The sequence below is a fragment of the Oreochromis niloticus genome, linkage group LG18 (assembly GCF_001858045.2).
Source record: "Oreochromis niloticus isolate F11D_XX linkage group LG18, O_niloticus_UMD_NMBU, whole genome shotgun sequence".
Classification (NCBI taxonomy): Eukaryota; Metazoa; Chordata; class Actinopteri; order Cichliformes; family Cichlidae; genus Oreochromis; species Oreochromis niloticus.
In genome coordinates, this window is record NC_031982.2 from 2,574,866 (window position 1) to 2,592,638 (window position 17,773).

A 17,773-nucleotide genomic window follows, 5' to 3' on the forward strand; every position below is an offset into this window, starting at 1 on the left:
ATGTATTGTTCCTGCAACACAAGCACACTTAAGGGATGATGACAGAGGAATTCCTCCCCATGTCTATTTAAAGATTGAATTGTGGTCCCCTGGCTGCTTGAGGATACCTATGATTAATCACGGCACTGCATGCATGGAGCTCCTAATATGGCCTCGTTGGGAGACTCCATCACTGATAAGACTCTATCCCGCTGATTTCTATATTACCCTCCACCACTCATTAACCACCTCCCTTCACCAACCCCCAGCCCAACCAGACACAAAAACATTCCTAGGCCTTAAAGCGCTCCTCCATATTTGGCAGAGGGGCTTTGCTTATAAGGAGAACTCATGGTGAAACTCCAACAGGTCACCATTCTATCTCAAGGTAAGGCGTGAGGACAGGTGCTTACAAACAGAGAAATTTGATCTTGATGCTGTAGGCTTATCTGTGCTGCAGACCAGTCTCACCAGTTTCCATTATATCTTTCCTCAGGACCAGTACACCTCAGTCTTCTCAGTAAGGATAAAGGTAAGCGTGTGTCCAAATGGACACTGGAGAAAAATGGAAATATAATGTTATATAAAACATTTAGAAAAAAAATCTTTGTCTGCAGTATAAGTAATTTGTCCCTTTTTGTTGTACACAAGGTGAAAAATGGGTGATGCTGCCATGAAAGAATTTGGGGCAGCGGCCCCTTACCTGAGGAAGTCAGACAGGGAGCGTCTGGAGGCCCAGACTCGCCCATTTGACATGAAGAAGGAGTGTTTTGTTCCTGACCCCAGTGAGGAATATGTGAAGGCTTCGATCATCAGCCGTGATGGGGACAAAGTCACTGCTCAGACTGAGAAAGGGAAGGTGAGTGATTTGTTGGCACAGCTGCTCTTCATACAGCTGGTTTCCTAACTAAGACTCAAATGGTGTGAACTTATTTTTCCTTTAACAAATGTAGTATAGATACAACAAGAAAAGTCCTTTTCTCCATGACACAGCTGAGCTCAACTGAACATAAATATGAAATTTTGTTTATTTTGTCAAACACGCTCAGAAGCAAAAGTACAATAAAAATATATTTCAATCAACCTTTTTCCACTTAGGATAAACTTTGACACCTCAAGGTAATTATGTGCACCATTTTTAGGACCAAGTAGTAAAAGGTACAGTTCTACATAATTTCTTCTGTATTTTGAGATGCAATATCAGGAGACAGTGGCTGTAGCTCAGGAGGTAGAGCAGGTCATCTACTAATTGGAAGATTGGCGTTTAGTCCGTGGCTGCTCCAGTCTCCAGTATGCATGCCTAAATATCCTTGGGCATGCATACTGAACCCCAAGCTGCTCTCTGATGTGTTCACAGGAGTATGGATGTGTGTGAACGTTAGATTTTTCTTGGGTGTAGAAAAAGTGCTTGTATTAATCGGTGAACGAGGCTTTGAATGCTCAAGTAGAAAAGTGTTATATAAGAAATTTACTATTTTACAGCCTGTGTTTGGCTAAAACACACACACACACACACACACAAAATATGTAAAATATTTATTTTTTCTCTAAGATCTCTAAGATCTCTCTACTCTAAGATATGAAACGGATAAAGCTTTGAGTCAACAATAAGACTAGACAAGAGCCAGTCCAACTATGAGTGCATTTATGTAATGAATGGGTACTTTTGCAACCTTTTTAACGAGCCAATTTTTGTATTGTCACATTAAAGTGGATAGCCATAATTATGTCTGTCAGAGGTACAACAGTCCTCCAGAGTACTTCTGTTCACTGCACTGACCTAACTGGGTTATACATGCTTTTCTTCGTTTTGTGCTTTTCTTCTTTTCCTCTCAAACTGCTTGGGATAATTCATCCTAGATTGATAGATCTCCTTCCTACAATATATTGGAAATAAGTCCATATTAATACCTACTGTGTCCTTTTTTGCAGACCGTCACAGTGAAGGAGTGCGATGTGCACCCTCAGAATCCGCCAAAGTTTGATAAAATTGAAGACATGGCGATGTTCACCTTCCTCCATGAACCAGCTGTGCTGTATAACCTCAAAGAGCGTTACGCAGCATGGATGATCTACGTGAGCTGACAGCACAACACGCTAACTGCCCTCCCACAAATTCTACATATTTAACACTTTGCTCTCCTCTTTTCACCACCTACTAGACCTACTCTGGGTTGTTCTGTGTGACTGTCAATCCCTACAAGTGGCTGCCAGTCTACAACCAGGAGGTGGTCGTTGCCTACAGAGGAAAAAAGAGGAGTGAAGCTCCTCCTCATATCTTCTCCATCTCTGACAATGCCTACCAGTACATGCTAACTGGTAATTTACCTTCCATTGTTGAAGTATGTTGAAATTAAAATAAGATTTTGTAGTAAGAGTTGTCCTAGAATACTTATATGTCCTGCTCTTTTACAGACAGAGAAAATCAGTCAATTCTCATCACGTAAGTCATTCATTTGTGACTCTGTTTGTTTGATCTTGGTAATTACAGTAAATCATACAGTGAGAATTTTACTAAGTGGCATCTGGAAACCTTTCAGTTTTTGCTGACATGGTCTATGGTCTACTTAACCACAGGAATATTAGCTTAAGTGGTGCTTTGTCAGTTTAGTATGTAAATGCAGTCCTTGAACAGAAGATCTTAGTATGATATATTGGAAAGATTTAATGTTGGCATCATTTTATTAATTTAATAGAAAAAAAAATTCAAATGGCCACAAAAGAAGGCTTTAAAATGTCGCTAATATCTCTAAAACAGTTAATATGTACTGCATATTCTAATGAACTCATTTAGTGCTTTTCTAGCCTAACTGACCATTCAAAGCACTTTAGACTACAAGTAACATTTTTAACCACAAGCTCACATAGCTTTCTATTCTCTACACTTCAAACACTTTATCTACCTCAAATATATGCCCAATATAGAATCACCAGTTAATCTAACATTCATGTTTTTGGACTTTAGGAGGAAGCTCGAGCAACAACTCTAATAGTCACTGTTTTACTTGTTGCCATAGACAAATCAAGTACAATGAGAGAGGGTGGCTTATTACAGAGATTATTGGATTATCTACTTGAGTTCAAGGCAAGGCAACGGGAATAGGGTCTGAGCCCATTCTGGCTTGCTTTGGTGAGGGACAGGCTGACAGATAGTCAGGCAGGATTTCTCTGTGGACTGTAATGTTTGCAGGCAACACTGTCATCAGTAGTGAAAGTGAGAGCTGTTGGAAGAAAGTCTGGAGAGGTGTGGGTGAATGAGAGCGAGACAGGCAGAAAGGTGAACATGCAAGGAGAAGAGATAGCGAAGGCAGATGAATTTAAATACCTGGGGTCAACCATCCAAAGCAATGTTTTTGTGTACAGGAGAGGCGAACAACAGAGTGCAGGCAGGGTGGGTGGAGACGAGAACCAGGGGCGATTTGTGACAGAAGGATTGTAGCAAGAATGAAAAGGAAGGTTTACAATTCGGTAGTGAGACCTGCTATGATGTATGGAGAATAGTTTTAGGTGGCAGAGTTGACAATACAAAGATTTTCTTTGGGAATGACCAGGATGGCCGAGATTAGAAATGAGCACATCAGAAGGACAGCTCAAGCTAAGCAGCTTGAAGACAAAGTTAAAGAGGCGAGACTAAGATGGTTTGAACATGTGCAGAGGAGGGATGGTGGATATACTGGAGCTGACATGCAGGAAACAGAAAGAAGAAGAGTGTGTGCTGTTTGTTTGATCATTCTATTTGTGTTTTCAGTGGAGAATCTGGTGCTGGGAAAACTGTCAACACCAAGAGAGTCATCCAGTACTTTGCCAGCATTGCAGCTGGAAGTGGAAAAAAGGAAACAGGCTCTGAGAAAAAGGTTTGAATGTTCAATTTACAGGATGTAGAGCTTTTCCTGCAGTGTAAGTGTTTTGAATAAATGTTTTGCTTTTTTTTTCTTAGGGTACTCTGGAGGATCAAATAATCCAGGCTAACCCGGCATTAGAAGCCTTTGGGAATGCCAAAACCATCAGGAATGACAACTCCTCCAGATTTGTAAGGTTTTGTTGATAACAGTAACTCATTTGATTTTTTTTTTTAATGCTTAGGTTTGTACTGTATCTATTTGTCTTAGTTTTAGACTAGTCAGTAATCAGGCAGAATGAAACTCATGCTTGGAGTGTTACCCTTAGCCCCGATTTTCTAGATGGAAATCTATGTGGGGTGGTTCACCTACATAATTTTAGTAGTTACACTTCCGTCACTACCTGCAGTTACCATGTTTCACAGCTTGGTGAAGTTGTCATACTTCTGAAAGTATAATGTGGTTCCTAAATACTCCAGGTATACAATAATATTCTGACACTGCCCAAGGCTCTTAATGTTTTATTTTCTTCATACATTGCAGGGTAAATTCATCCGAATTCACTTTGCAGCCAGTGGGAAGTTGGCCTCTGCTGATATAGAGACATGTAAGTCCCTTTTCTGTGCTTTCATCCAATTTATTTCTATGTTTGCAATGATCAGCTACCTACATAATGGAAACATCTTTACAGATCTGCTGGAAAAGTCCCGTGTTACCTTTCAGCTCAAGGCTGAAAGAGATTATCACATCTTCTATCAGATCTTGTCTCAAAGGAAGCCCGAGCTTCTCGGTAAATAAAAACTTGAGTTGTGAGAACCAGCAAAAAGACTCCTGTAGAGCTAATATGAAAAATCCAACTTTGGTTCTCCTTTTCAGAGATGCTGCTCATCACCAACAACCCTTATGATTATGCCTTCATCTCTCAAGGAGAGACAACAGTAGCCTCAATCAATGATGCTGAAGAGCTGATGGCCACTGATGTGAGTAGAAATGCAAAAATAATATGCAACTGTGCCGCTATTAAGTCATATTAGTCCAATTAATACTTTGGGTATTCTACATGACAGGCTGTAAATTCAAATAACACACACAAAAAAATTTCACTCCAGACGTCAGCTTTAACTTTATAATTCTTGTAGGAGTATTTATAACTGAGTATCATTGAATCATGAAATGTGAGCGAATACGACTTGAATAGACAGGATTAAATATCTGATCTCAGATGAAAGTCCTAGTTTAATGCAGGATTTTGAAGGCTCAGAGAGCAAATACCATGTTATCCCTGGATCTTCCCTGTAACTCTGCACTGTACACTCTGATACTATGTAAAAATAAGTAAGAAAACACCCCTTTTCTAATTTAGGATGCCTTTGATGTGCTGGGCTTTACTCAAGAAGAAAAGAATAGCATTTACAAGCTGACTGGTGCCATCATGCACTATGGGAACATGAAATTCAAGAACAAGCAGCGTGAAGAGCAGGCAGAGGCAGATGGCACAGAAGGTGAGAGGAGCTCTTTCAAAGCCTGAAAGTTAAACGTGTCAGTATCTGATGCTTACATTGAAAGAATTAAATTTGCTTTTTTTTTTTTTCAGATGCGGACAAATCCGCTTATCTGATGGGCCTGAACTCTGCTGACCTCATCAAAGGTCTCTGTCACCCAAGAGTCAAAGTAGGAAATGAGTGGGTCACCAAAGGACAGAATGTACAGCAGGTAATAAGATGACCAACAGCTGAATAAGGTTTACATTATGGGTTTATCTGTAAATTCTAAAGGTACAGGTGGATTTCTGCCTTAGGTTTACTATGCTATTGGTGCGCTGGCTAAAGCAGTGTATGAGAGGATGTTTCTGTGGATGGTGGTGAGGATTAACCAGTCCCTGGACACCAAACAGCCTCGCCAGTACTTCATTGGTGTGCTTGACATTGCTGGATTTGAGATCTTTGATGTAAGAATCCTCAATTCAACAACATAAAAAAAAGAAATAACACAAACAGGACAAACACGAGTATTAAAAACGAGTATACTGTTGTCACTTTATTTACAGTTCAACACCTTTGAGCAGCTGTGCATCAACTTCACCAACGAAAAACTGCAACAGTTTTTCAACCACCACATGTTTGTACTGGAGCAGGAAGAGTACAAGAAAGAGGGCATTGAATGGACTTTCATTGACTTTGGCATGGATCTGCAGGCCTGTATCGACCTGATTGAAAAGGTGAAACACTGTACAGTTACATGTTCAGCTAAAACTAATACAAATATAGTCTTTAACAAACACTTATACTTTCTGTCCCTTTAGCCCATGGGTATCATGTCCATCCTTGAAGAGGAGTGCATGTTCCCCAAAGCCAGTGATGCCACCTTTAAAGCTAAGCTCTACGACAACCACCTGGGAAAATCCAGCAACTTCCAGAAGCCCAGAGTTGTCAAAGGAAAACCAGAGGCTCACTTTGCCCTGATGCACTACGCTGGAACTGTTGATTATAATATCAACAACTGGTTGGTGAAGAACAAGGATCCTCTGAATGAGACTGTTGTGGCATTGTACCAAAAGTCTACCGTCAAACTGCTTGCAACTCTCTTTGCAAATTATGCAGGAGCTGACTCAGGTTTGTTTTAAAAAATTACTAGCGTCTTAGTTTACAAGTGATTATAAACTAAGATGCATGTAATAAGCTACTGGCCCACCCCTCCCCTGCCCACTTTCCCACAAACAACAACTGTATCTTACCGCAATTTAAAATTTACAGCTGTAATTGTATTTGTTGTTTTAGCTCAGGAATCTGGTGGGAAGGGCAAAGGTGGAAGCAAGAAGAAAGGTTCTTCCTTCCAAACTGTATCAGCTTTGCACAGGGTAATATCAGTATAATTTTACATATTATAAACTGGTTAATAGAAACATTATTCCTGAATTTAGGACCTTAAAAGTCATTTGGAATTGTAATGTATTTTGAAGGACAATGGCAATTCTTTTCTCTATGATGTGCTATCAGGAGAACCTGAACAAGCTGATGACCAACTTGAGGTCAACTCACCCTCACTTTGTACGCTGCATCATCCCCAATGAGACCAAGACTCCAGGGGCCATGGAGAACCCTCTGGTGATGCACCAGCTGCGCTGTAACGGTGTGCTGGAAGGCATCAGGATCTGCAGAAAGGGTTTCCCCAACAGGATCCTCTATGGAGATTTCAAGCAGAGGTATTACATTCCACTTCTTGGTCATGTGTCTTTTCAAAGAGAGATTTAAATCTCATAGAGCTTTTGAGTTAACTGATGTTTAATTAAAGAAGAAAAGGATCACGTAGTATACGATTCCTTCAAAAATTGTAATACTAAGCTCCTAGACACTTATACCTGTTATTTTACAGATATCGCATCCTGAATCCTGCTGCTATCCCTGAGGGCCAGTTCATCGACAGCAGGAAAGGAGCAGAGAAACTTCTTGGGTCTTTGGATATTGATCATAACCAGTATAAGTTTGGTCACACTAAGGTATCAAAAAAGTCAGAAACACATCTATCTATCTATCTATCTATCTGTCTGTCTGTCTGTCTGTCTGTCTGTCTGTCTGTCTGTCTGTCTGTTAGATTTATCTACTAGATAGTTTGAAATATCACGTAAAAAGTAACAGAGTAATTCAACTCTTCAACATTACTACACTAATGTCATTCATGCTTCTTAAAGGTGTTCTTTAAAGCTGGTCTTCTTGGCCAACTTGAAGAGATGAGAGATGACCGTTTATCCCTCATAATCACGGGAATCCAGGCTCGATCAAGAGGTCTGCTCGCAAGAGTGGAATTCCAGAAGATTGTTGAAAGGAGGTCAGACAGAGTTAAATATAAATAAGCTGAAAGTAGCAAAACAACAGTTATTGGTCATAATGAGTTTGGTAGTACTAATGGCTGATCTTTGACAGGGATGCACTTCTTGTGATCCAGTGGAACATCCGTGCCTTCATGGGGGTTAAGAATTGGCCCTGGATGAAGCTTTTCTTCAAGATCAAACCTCTACTGAGATCTGCTGAGGCAGAAAAAGAGATGGCCAACATGAAGGAAGAATTCCTAAAACTCAAAGAAGCTTATGCAAAATCTGAAGCTCGAAGAAAGGAACTAGAAGAGAAAATGGTGACTCTTCTCCAAGAGAAGAATGACCTGCAGCTCCAAGTTCAAGCAGTAAGTCTAGTCACAGTATTCCTTATACACCCAACCATGTATTGCATGTTATATGCTAATGAATATCATCAAATATTAGGAGCAAGATAATCTTGCAGATGCCGAGGAAAGATGTGAGGGGCTGATCAAACACAAAATTCAGATGGAAGCAAAAGCCAAAGAGCTCTCTGAGAGGCTGGAGGATGAGGAGGAGATGAATGCAGAACTGACTGCTAAGAAGAGGAAGCTGGAGGACGAGTGCTCCGAGCTGAAGAAAGACATTGATGACTTAGAGTTAACTCTAGCTAAAGTGGAGAAAGAGAAGCATGCCACTGAGAACAAGGTACGACTAATTTGATATTTCTGTTTCTGACAACGAGGGTACGAAAAACAGTCATGTTTCAAACCTGTGCACAGAATTTGTAATACCATCATTTACTTACAACAGGTCAAGAACCTTGTTGAAGAGATGGCTGCTTTAGATGAGATCATTGCCAAGCTGACCAAGGAAAAGAAAGCTTTACAGGAAGCTCATCAGCAAACTCTGGATGACCTGCAGAGTGAGGAAGACAAAGTCAACTCTCTGACCAAGGCCAAGGCTAAGCTGGAGCAGCAAGTGGATGATGTAAGAATTATAATGAACTTATCCACATTAGTTTAACTTTTTGATTGGTGAACCAATTTTCTTTGTATTATGGAGAAATTACTTTGCTTGTTTCTAATAACATTCAGCTTGAGGGTTCTCTGGAACAAGAAAAGAAGATTAGGATGGATCTTGAAAGAGCAAAGCGAAAGCTGGAAGGAGACCTGAAACTGACCCAAGAGAGTCTCATGGACCTTGAGAATGACAAGCAACAACTTGAGGAGCATTTGAAAAAGTAAGCACATTCACATCCTAATATCCACTTCAAAGATTAAGTAAAGATATATAAGTAGTGCTATAAGTGATCTAGCCCTTCCTTCTTCCCCACAGGAAGGACTTTGAGCTCAGCCAGCTTAATAATAAAATTGAGGATGAGCAGGCCATTGCCATTCAGCTTCAAAAGAAACTGAAAGAGCTTCAGGTAACGACTTACTAATATGTGATGCTATCAAAACTGGTTTAACACTTGTACGTGAGCAAAGTCTTTAACAGTGATTTTGGTCTAGGCCCGTATTGAGGAGCTGGAGGAAGAGCTTGAAGCAGAGAGAGCTGCTCGAGCCAAGGTGGAGAAGCAGAGAGCTGACCTGGCCAGAGAGCTGGAGGAGATCAGTGAGAGGTTGGAGGAGGCTGGAGGAGCGACAGCTGCCCAGATTGAAATGAATAAGAAGAGGGAGGCTGAGTTCCAGAAACTGCGCAGAGACCTCGAAGAGGCCACTCTGCACCATGAAGCCACTACTGCCACACTCAGGAAGAAACAAGCCGACAGTGTTGCTGAGCTGGGAGAGCAGATTGACAACCTGCAGAGAGTCAAGCAGAAACTGGAGAAGGAGAAGAGTGAGCTCAGACTGGAGCTGGATGATGTGGTCTCCAATATGGAACATATTGTGAAGACAAAGGTGTGCTAAATTTATATTATTTGGTAATTTTTTTCTCTAATGTTAACATAGCCATGTTGACATAGATATAATACATGCATATTGAACATTTTTACTTTAATGTGACTGAATTTCAGACTAATCTAGAGAAAGCATGCAGGACTCTGGAAGATCAAATGAATGAGTACAAGACAAAGTTTGAAGAGGCTCAGCGCTGCATCAGTGACTTCAACATGCAGAAAGCAAAACTTCAAACGGAAAATGGTATATTTTTCCTTTACTACAACCTACATGTAGTTGCTTTGTATGATAGAAAACACTATCCACTTCAATTTTGTATAAAAGTGTTTAAACCTGGAAAACTCAATTGTTATTCTGAAACCAGACAAGCATTTTTATGTTCATTGGGTTTGGACAATAACAATTTACATTTACCATAACATTAGGTGAGCTCTCGAGGCAGCTGGAGGATAAAGATTCCTTGGTGTCTCAACTCACAAGAGGGAAAATGTCCTACACTCAGCAGATTGAGGATCTAAAGAGACAGCTGGAAGAGGAGACCAAGGTGAAATAAAGTTTCAGTGCCGGCTGACAGCACCAGGCAGTTATTTCCTAAAAAGTAGCACCTCTTCATATAACTTTCTTTTAACAGGCAAAGAGTGCTCTGGCCCATGCAGTGCAGTCTGCTCGCCATGACTGTGACCTGCTCAGGGAGCAGTATGAGGAGGAGCAGGAGGCTAAAGCTGAACTACAGCGTGGCATGTCCAAGGCCAACACTGAGGTGGCTCAGTGGAGAGCCAAGTATGAAACTGATGCCATCCAGAGGACCGAAGAACTAGAAGAGGCCAAGTAAGAGTCTGAAATTTAAATAGATGATTTATTATCCTAAAGAGACTTTACCCTTCGTCTATCAGATCAGCTTTTTGTTTGTATTATGTTCCTACTAAAATGTAAGACGAACAAAAAGTTTGTCTGTTGGATGACCAAGCAGCCACTTGTAGCAGTTGAATTCACAGTTTAGTTATCCACCACACAGCTGCGTTTTAATTAAACAGCTCTGAATGATGATTTCTTAAGGAAAAAGCTGGCTCAGCGTCTGCAGGAGGCTGAGGAGGCTGTTGAAGCAGTGAATGCTAAATGTTCCTCTCTGGAGAAGACCAAACACAGGCTGCAGAATGAGATTGAAGATCTCATGGTGGATGTAGAGAGGTCTAATGCTGCTGCTGCTGCTCTGGACAAGAAACAAAGAAACTTTGACAAGGTGAAATACACTGAAGTGTTTGTGACAAAAGTATCAACAGGAAAGGTGGCTTCTAAAGCCTTACACTAGAAAAAATCTCAGCACCCACAGGGGCTATTTAAGTCATAGCTAGCAGAATATAAACACACATAGTGCACAGTGTGGTAGTTTCCATAACAGCCTGCCCCCTGCTGAGCACGTTTGTTAAGAGTGAATGTGAATGTTATAAATGCTGTCTTTGCTTGAGCACTGTTTTTAATATTGGAATAAGTGGTTTCATCAATCTGGCAAACACAGACTTATTGTTGGCCTTTGTTACACTGCAGGTTCTTTCTGAGTGGAAGCAGAAGTATGAGGAGTCTCAGTGCGAGCTGGAGAGCTCCCAAAAGGAAGCAAGGGCTCTGAGCACTGAGCTTTTCAAACTGAAGAACTCATATGAGGAAGCTCTGGATCATCTGGAGACCATGAAGAGAGAAAATAAGAATTTACAGGGTAGGATCTGCTGGTGGTGTTTGTGCTCAGGATCTGTAGACACAGCATTAAACTTTAAAGTCATCCTAATCGCAGTGTTTGACATCCCATAGAGGAGATTTCTGACATCACTGAGCAACTTGGTGAGAGTGGCAAAAGTATCCATGAACTGGAGAAGTTACGGAAACAACTGGAACAGGAGAAGAGTGAGATTCAGTCTGCTCTCGAGGAAGCTGAGGTACATGCTCTGAATAATTAATAAGACAAGTTTCTAAGTAAAACTACCTGCCATTATGTGTAATTCTGTAACCTCTTGCCCACTAGGCCTCTCTTGAGCATGAAGAGGGTAAGATTCTAAGAGCCCAGCTTGAGTTCAATCAAATTAAAGCTGATATTGAACGCAAACTGGCCGAGAAGGATGAAGAGATGGAGCAGTGCAAGAGAAACCTGCAGAGGACCATCGACACCCTGCAGAGCTCTCTTGAAGCTGAGTGTCGCAGCAGGAATGAGGCTCTGCGGCTGAAAAAGAAAATGGAAGGAGACCTGAACGAGATGGAGATCCAGCTAAGCCAGGCCAACAGGCAGGCAGCCGAGGCCCAGAAACAGCTTAAGGCTGTCCATGCACATCTGAAGGTAAACTAAAAAAAGGTGAAAGAATTTTCAGATGTTTTACATCTAAACTGGGTATAAATTTTAATGTGAATAATGTTATCTCATCAAGGATTGCCAAATTCAGCTGGATGACTCTGTTCGGGCCAATGATGACCTTAAAGAGAATATTGCCATTGTTGAGCGACGTAACAACCTTCTTCAGGCTGAGCTGGAGGAACTCAGGGCAGCTCTGGAGCAAACGGAGAGAAGCCGCAGACTTGCAGAGCAAGAGCTGCTGGATGTCAGTGAGAGAGTGCAGCTACTGCACTCACAGGTGAGTTCTGTTTACTGCAACCATCCAGATGTATGAATGCTTTCTCTAAAGTGCAGATGGACACTTTTTCTCATATTCTTGCATTGCATACCTTAATAATATACAGAATACCAGCCTGATAAACCAGAAGAAGAAGCTGGAGGCTGATGCATCCCAGCTTCAAACTGAAGTGGAGGAGTCAGTGCAGGAGTGCAGGAATGCAGAGGAAAAGGCCAAGAAGGCCATCACTGATGCTGCCATGATGGCAGAGGAGCTGAAGAAAGAGCAGGACACCAGCGCTCATCTGGAGCGGATGAAGAAGAACATGGAGCAAACCATCAAAGACCTGCAGCACCGCCTGGATGAAGCTGAGCAGATCGCCATGAAGGGAGGCAAGAAGCAGGTGCAGAAGCTTGAGGCCAGGGTAAGAATCACAAGTACACAAATGCGAAAAATCACAGTTATTTTTTTTGTAACTTAATTTAGTTTACTGTCTTTTAGTTGATGTGTTTTTATTAAAATTGTAATAAATGTTTATACTTAATGTATGCAACTTTGAACTTTGTGGTGGGCCAGAGTATTTGTAGAAAATGATTTTTGCATCTTTTCAGGTGAGGGAGCTTGAGAATGAGGTGGAGTCGGAGCAGAAGAAAAGCAGCGAGGCAGTGAAGGGAATCCGTAAATACGAGCGACGCATTAAGGAGCTCACATACCAGGTCTTTTTTTTAGACATTTTGATTACATAAATAATTAATATTCATATATAATCATATACTTTAAGATAGTTGACTCAGTCAATAATTTCTCAAATCAATTATTATTATTGTGAAATCTACACAAATGAAAAACTGCTATAGTTGATTTTGTACATTGATTCAAGTTTCCTTAATGTCAGCAGCAAGTCCAGGGTGTGACTCTTATTAAAGAATTTAATATCTTCACATTTTTACCTTTACTGTGTTTCAGTTTCAGCAACAGGAAGTTAATAGCACATTTAATGTATAGTTGTGTGATATGAGTAACGGGGTCTGTGTTCCTGTTACTTGACATAAAATATTAGACGTGCTGCTTTATCTTAGGCAAATGTACCTTTTCAGCATATACCAGTCATAGGAGTCCTCTTATCCTGCCCCTCTATACACAGATTAACAAAGTAATTCCCCCCAAATTTTCGGAAATATTACAAAGGTTCATTATTTTCTCTCATCTATCTCTATGGCTTATACAGACTGAGGAGGACCGCAAGAATATTCTGCGTCTGCAGGATCTGGTTGACAAACTCCAGCTCAAAGTCAAAGCCTACAAGAGAGCTGCAGAGGAGGCTGTGAGTTTATTCCTAACAAAGTTGTCTCTAATTTAGTTGTGCGCTTTGATTTCCTCTTTCTTTTAACCTAAATATTCCTTGCCATACATATACTTTAATTTTCCCCAGTTTTAAACATATCTGTTCGATACATGCCATATCACATTTTTTGCTGCAACACAAGGTGTGTCTACATCTGTGCCGACACCTTTATTTTACGATCATGTGGCTTCAAGAAATGTCGACTCCCCCATGCCTCTTAATATTGTGGACTGTGTTGTTTTTGAATCCTGTAGGAAGAGCAGGCCAATACTCACCTGAGCAAGTTCCGTAAACTGCAGCACGAGCTGGACGAGGCAGAAGAGAGAGCTGACATCGCTGAGTCTCAGGTCAACAAGCTGCGTGCCAAGAGTCGTGACGTGGGCTCCAAGGTAAGCGGCTTCTCTAGTTTTCAACCCCTGTTATGATGTTCATGATAACTCACCGCGTCTTTATCCTTTCAACACGATCAATTTCAAATTGTTTTTATTCTGCAATTGTTAAAATGGCTCATTAAAAAAAAAGACACAATAAACACATTCACACCGATGCTTTAAAAATCAATTTATTTTGAGCTGTATGGTTTGTTTTAGTGGCATTTACATTAGTGGTTGGTTAGTGGTGCGGTTTATTTTGTTAGTAGTATTATTATTATTTTATTTTCTCACACAGAAGCCTTCTTCATTCGTCTCATTCAGGGGACAGTTTTCACTAAAAAAATGTAGTTTTACATATTTGTTTTGTTATGAAGCTAAAAAATAAAAAGTATAACAGTACACGAGTCATAAGAAGGGCGGAGGCTGGATGTAACAAACTAAGGATAAATCATTTGTTTCCACAATAACCTCATTCATTTAATGTGGTTGCAGTCAGTTCGTAGACAGCTTTAAGCTATCTCCTGCCATCCACTAAATATATGTATAGTTCTTTTTAAAGACCTCTTGATTAATTTGTGTGTCTATGTATTTCCAGCTTTTGGACAGATACTAATTTGTCCTCTTATGCAGTGAGGGAAGCTTGCTAAAATATTGTCTGTGTTGCTTTACTTATCCATATTTTTACCTTCTTAAAAACAAACAAATTAAAAACAACAACAACAAAGCAAACAAAAACGTCTAAATGTCTACTTATATGAAAATGAAAATGAAATGAAAATGGTCATTATAAGTTCTTGAAAAAAAATCAATAATAGTCTAAAATCAAAATATTAGTCTTGTAGGTTAGAATAGTTGAAGAAAATATCAGTTTAAATGTCAAAACAATATATTCTTCTTGAGGTAAACACTGATATGATGAATGGAGGATAATATTATATAACAAAGAATAACAGGAGGAAGGTTAAGATGTATTTGACGGGTGGAGGCTTTTACAAATTTCCCAAAGAGTGCCCCAAATATCCCTAACTCAAGCACAGCGGTAGACAAAGCAATACTTTATGTTCATCAGTGCCATAACTGAATTTTAAGCCCAGCTCCCACTCTTGTTGCTACTTGCAGTATTTTCTGTGAATTTGTTGAATGTAAGATCCTTGAGGTAATACATTGGTGGTATTTAGAATTTAAATATGAAAATAAAATAAATGTCTTTTGAGTAAAATGTTATCTTTGATAAAAGTAGAGATAAAAACACATTTTTGGCTTAGCTGTAACTTTTTAGCTAGGCAGGTTATAAATATTAGTATAGAATGAAATGATAAGTAGAGACACTCATCAGCTACACTCAACTATGCAAGCCTATGCTTCTCAGTGAATAAAATTATTTTCTATTGAGCTAATATGTATTTTAATATAACAGTGGTTTGCACTGTTGCCTCACAGCAAGAAGGTCCTGAGTTTAATTCCACCATCAGGCCGGGTTCTTTCTGTGTGGAGTTTGCATGTTCTTCCCGTGTTTGCGTGGGTTCTCTCCCGGTACTCCGGCTTCCTCCCACAGTCCAAAGACATGCAGTTAGCGCGGATAGGTTAATTGGAAGCTCTAAATTGCCCATAGGTGTGAATGCAGGAGTGAATGTGAGTGTGAATGGCCATCTGTGCCTATGTGTTAGCCCTGCAGCAGACTGGCAACCTGTCCAGGGTGTACCCTGCCTCTTGCCCTAAGACAGCTGGGGTAGGCTCCAGCCCCCCCGTGACCCTCATACAGGATAAGCGGAAGCAAATGGATGGATCGATGGAAATATTAGTCTTAAGACAGCAACTACTGGTGTACTGATTGTGTGACACATGTTGAGTGTTGGTGGTCCTCAGTCACTAATCTGACTCTCATTGTTTGCTTTCTTATCATTCTTCATCACAGAAAGGGCTAGATGAGGAGTGAAACTCACAGACGGCCACCTAAGACCTATGGGATCTTCTCTATTGGTTCTCCTTTGTCTCCAAAGTAACTGTAGAATAAAGCAAAGTGCATTCAAATTAATGTGTGCTCATTCATTTTTAAGTAGCGCCACATAAACTCAATAAATAATAACATATAAAACTTACATTTCACTTCTCCATCACTGACAAAATACCAATGTTTTTGAAGGTATAAAAATTCTATAAAGTACCAAAAGAATTTAAAGACAAACTGATAAGTGTAAGGTGTTACCACATTAACAATATGTGAAGCTAATCAGTTTACTAATCACTATATTTTCTGCACAGGATCATGTTCGGGGTGTGATGTGTAACTTCTGCCACCTTGTGTTGAATTCTGTGCAACTGTTTTCTGATATTCATTCACGTTTGCAGCCACAAATCTGCAAAGTTTTATTAGCTGTTAGTGGATATTCTGAAAATATTTTCCATCCTATTTAGAATAATTTCATACAGTGTATGCCACAGAAATAGATTTCTGCAAATGCAGATTTCATTCTGTGTGAAGCCTTTAAAACTCAATCCAGCAAGTTTTTGAGATTTATCAAGCTGACGGTTACTGCAGTAATCAAAGTAGACAAAAATATGTTTTGGAAAAAAATACAAAGGCTATAAGGAGAGTCTGTACTCAGCTTGCAATGGTCTAAAAATGCTGTGTCAGAAGTTGTTTTAATAATAAATCTGAGGGAAGAATAATGCTAATTTTATGGTTGCTAAACAGAATGAAGCCTAAAAATTCTTTTCCCAATAAAGCGTAATTTTCAAAGTAAAAGTGCTTGTATGTTTCCTTACTCAGTCTTGTCCCATACCACTGATAATGATGTCTTAAAATTAGCTGCAAAGCTTTTGTAGTGAAGAGACTTCATAATGTGACACTTGCCTTTTTGTTCAATGAAATAACTTAACATGGTGAGTTTTTGCCATCAGCACACTACCACTTGCTGTCTTATGCTACTATATTCACAAGGACCATTGGTAGGTGTGGAGGCAGTGCTAGAAATAGTTACTTTCACTAAGTAAAAGGAGAGAGAAAGAAAATGCTCTCCATTAATGAATAATGTGACTGAATAGCACAAAATGAATGAATCAGTATGATTAAAATCTCCCCTAAAACCAGAGGAGGACAGTGTTAGAATCTCTACGTGCAGAACAATGAAACAAACACATTCAAGAGTAAATTATTTACTATATTTATAACAGAATAAAAATTGCATTTTTAAATTTATATCTCTGTGTGTGTTTTTTGTAGCACATTATAATCCAGTCAAATATAAAAACAGTGTAATTAGTTGAGTATAATTGTTGTAACATAATGTCCTGACGATTTAAACCAGGCTGTAATTAAACAATATTGCTTAAATGAAGCCTCGTGTCTAATGTACTAAACAACTGTTGGACACATCTCAGGTTTGCTTACAATCTCTCGCTGTGATATACGGATATTTTAATGCTGTAAAACAAAACAACTAATAAGAATTATTGTTTAAAAGACATCATCAAGTTTCACTGTGCTACTTTCAGAGAAAATATATCACATTAAATCCAAATATAGATGGAAATAAACCATATAAACACACATAAAAAAGAAAATAGAGTATGTCTAAGAAAATAAGAGCACATTTTAGAGGAATGATTCCTATTTGAATCTTTGACAGGCTTACCGTTCTTTATGCATCTGCAGCAGGACACAGGAGAGGCTGAAGCACATCGTCTTGTGCTGTCAGAGTGGTTTAGGTGAAAGCTGACCCTGATCTAACACAGCCCTGTCTTTCAAAGGTCTTCACTATTAACGGAGAGATTAAAAGAAAATAAGCAAATTGCTTCATGTTATTCTTTCCAATCCAGACTTTGAGACACACACAACCATCTAAGCCGTGGCTTTGTTTGTCTTTCCTTTGACTCTTTGGGGCTTGACAGCCTTTTAATACCGTCACCTCTGTGCTACAGGCTTGTGTGTGTCAACTACTTAACAGC

At 39.7% G+C, this 17,773-nt stretch overlaps 1 protein-coding gene across 1 annotated transcript; it reads left to right on the plus strand.

Annotated features, from left to right (window-relative positions):
* The first annotated feature begins 334 nt into the window (after positions 1-334).
* On the plus strand, positions 335-15,856 carry LOC106098811 (myosin-7). The gene is made up of 39 exons (XM_019347879.2): positions 335-367; positions 476-511; positions 631-838; positions 1,912-2,055; positions 2,142-2,298; positions 2,395-2,422; positions 3,728-3,833; positions 3,917-4,009; positions 4,362-4,425; positions 4,510-4,608; positions 4,695-4,798; positions 5,182-5,320; positions 5,413-5,531; positions 5,617-5,766; positions 5,866-6,036; positions 6,121-6,430; positions 6,596-6,675; positions 6,815-7,020; positions 7,191-7,314; positions 7,507-7,643; positions 7,739-7,994; positions 8,074-8,316; positions 8,422-8,598; positions 8,706-8,851; positions 8,947-9,037; positions 9,123-9,512; positions 9,629-9,755; positions 9,938-10,056; positions 10,144-10,340; positions 10,569-10,752; positions 11,058-11,223; positions 11,316-11,440; positions 11,527-11,835; positions 11,924-12,127; positions 12,234-12,530; positions 12,718-12,822; positions 13,335-13,430; positions 13,706-13,840; positions 15,741-15,856. Exons 3-39 carry the CDS (start codon positions 638-640, stop codon positions 15,759-15,761), a joined length of 5,820 nt encoding a protein of 1,939 aa, XP_019203424.1. The 5' UTR covers positions 335-367; positions 476-511; positions 631-637; the 3' UTR covers positions 15,762-15,856.
* The last annotated feature ends 1,917 nt before the right edge of the window (positions 15,857-17,773 follow it).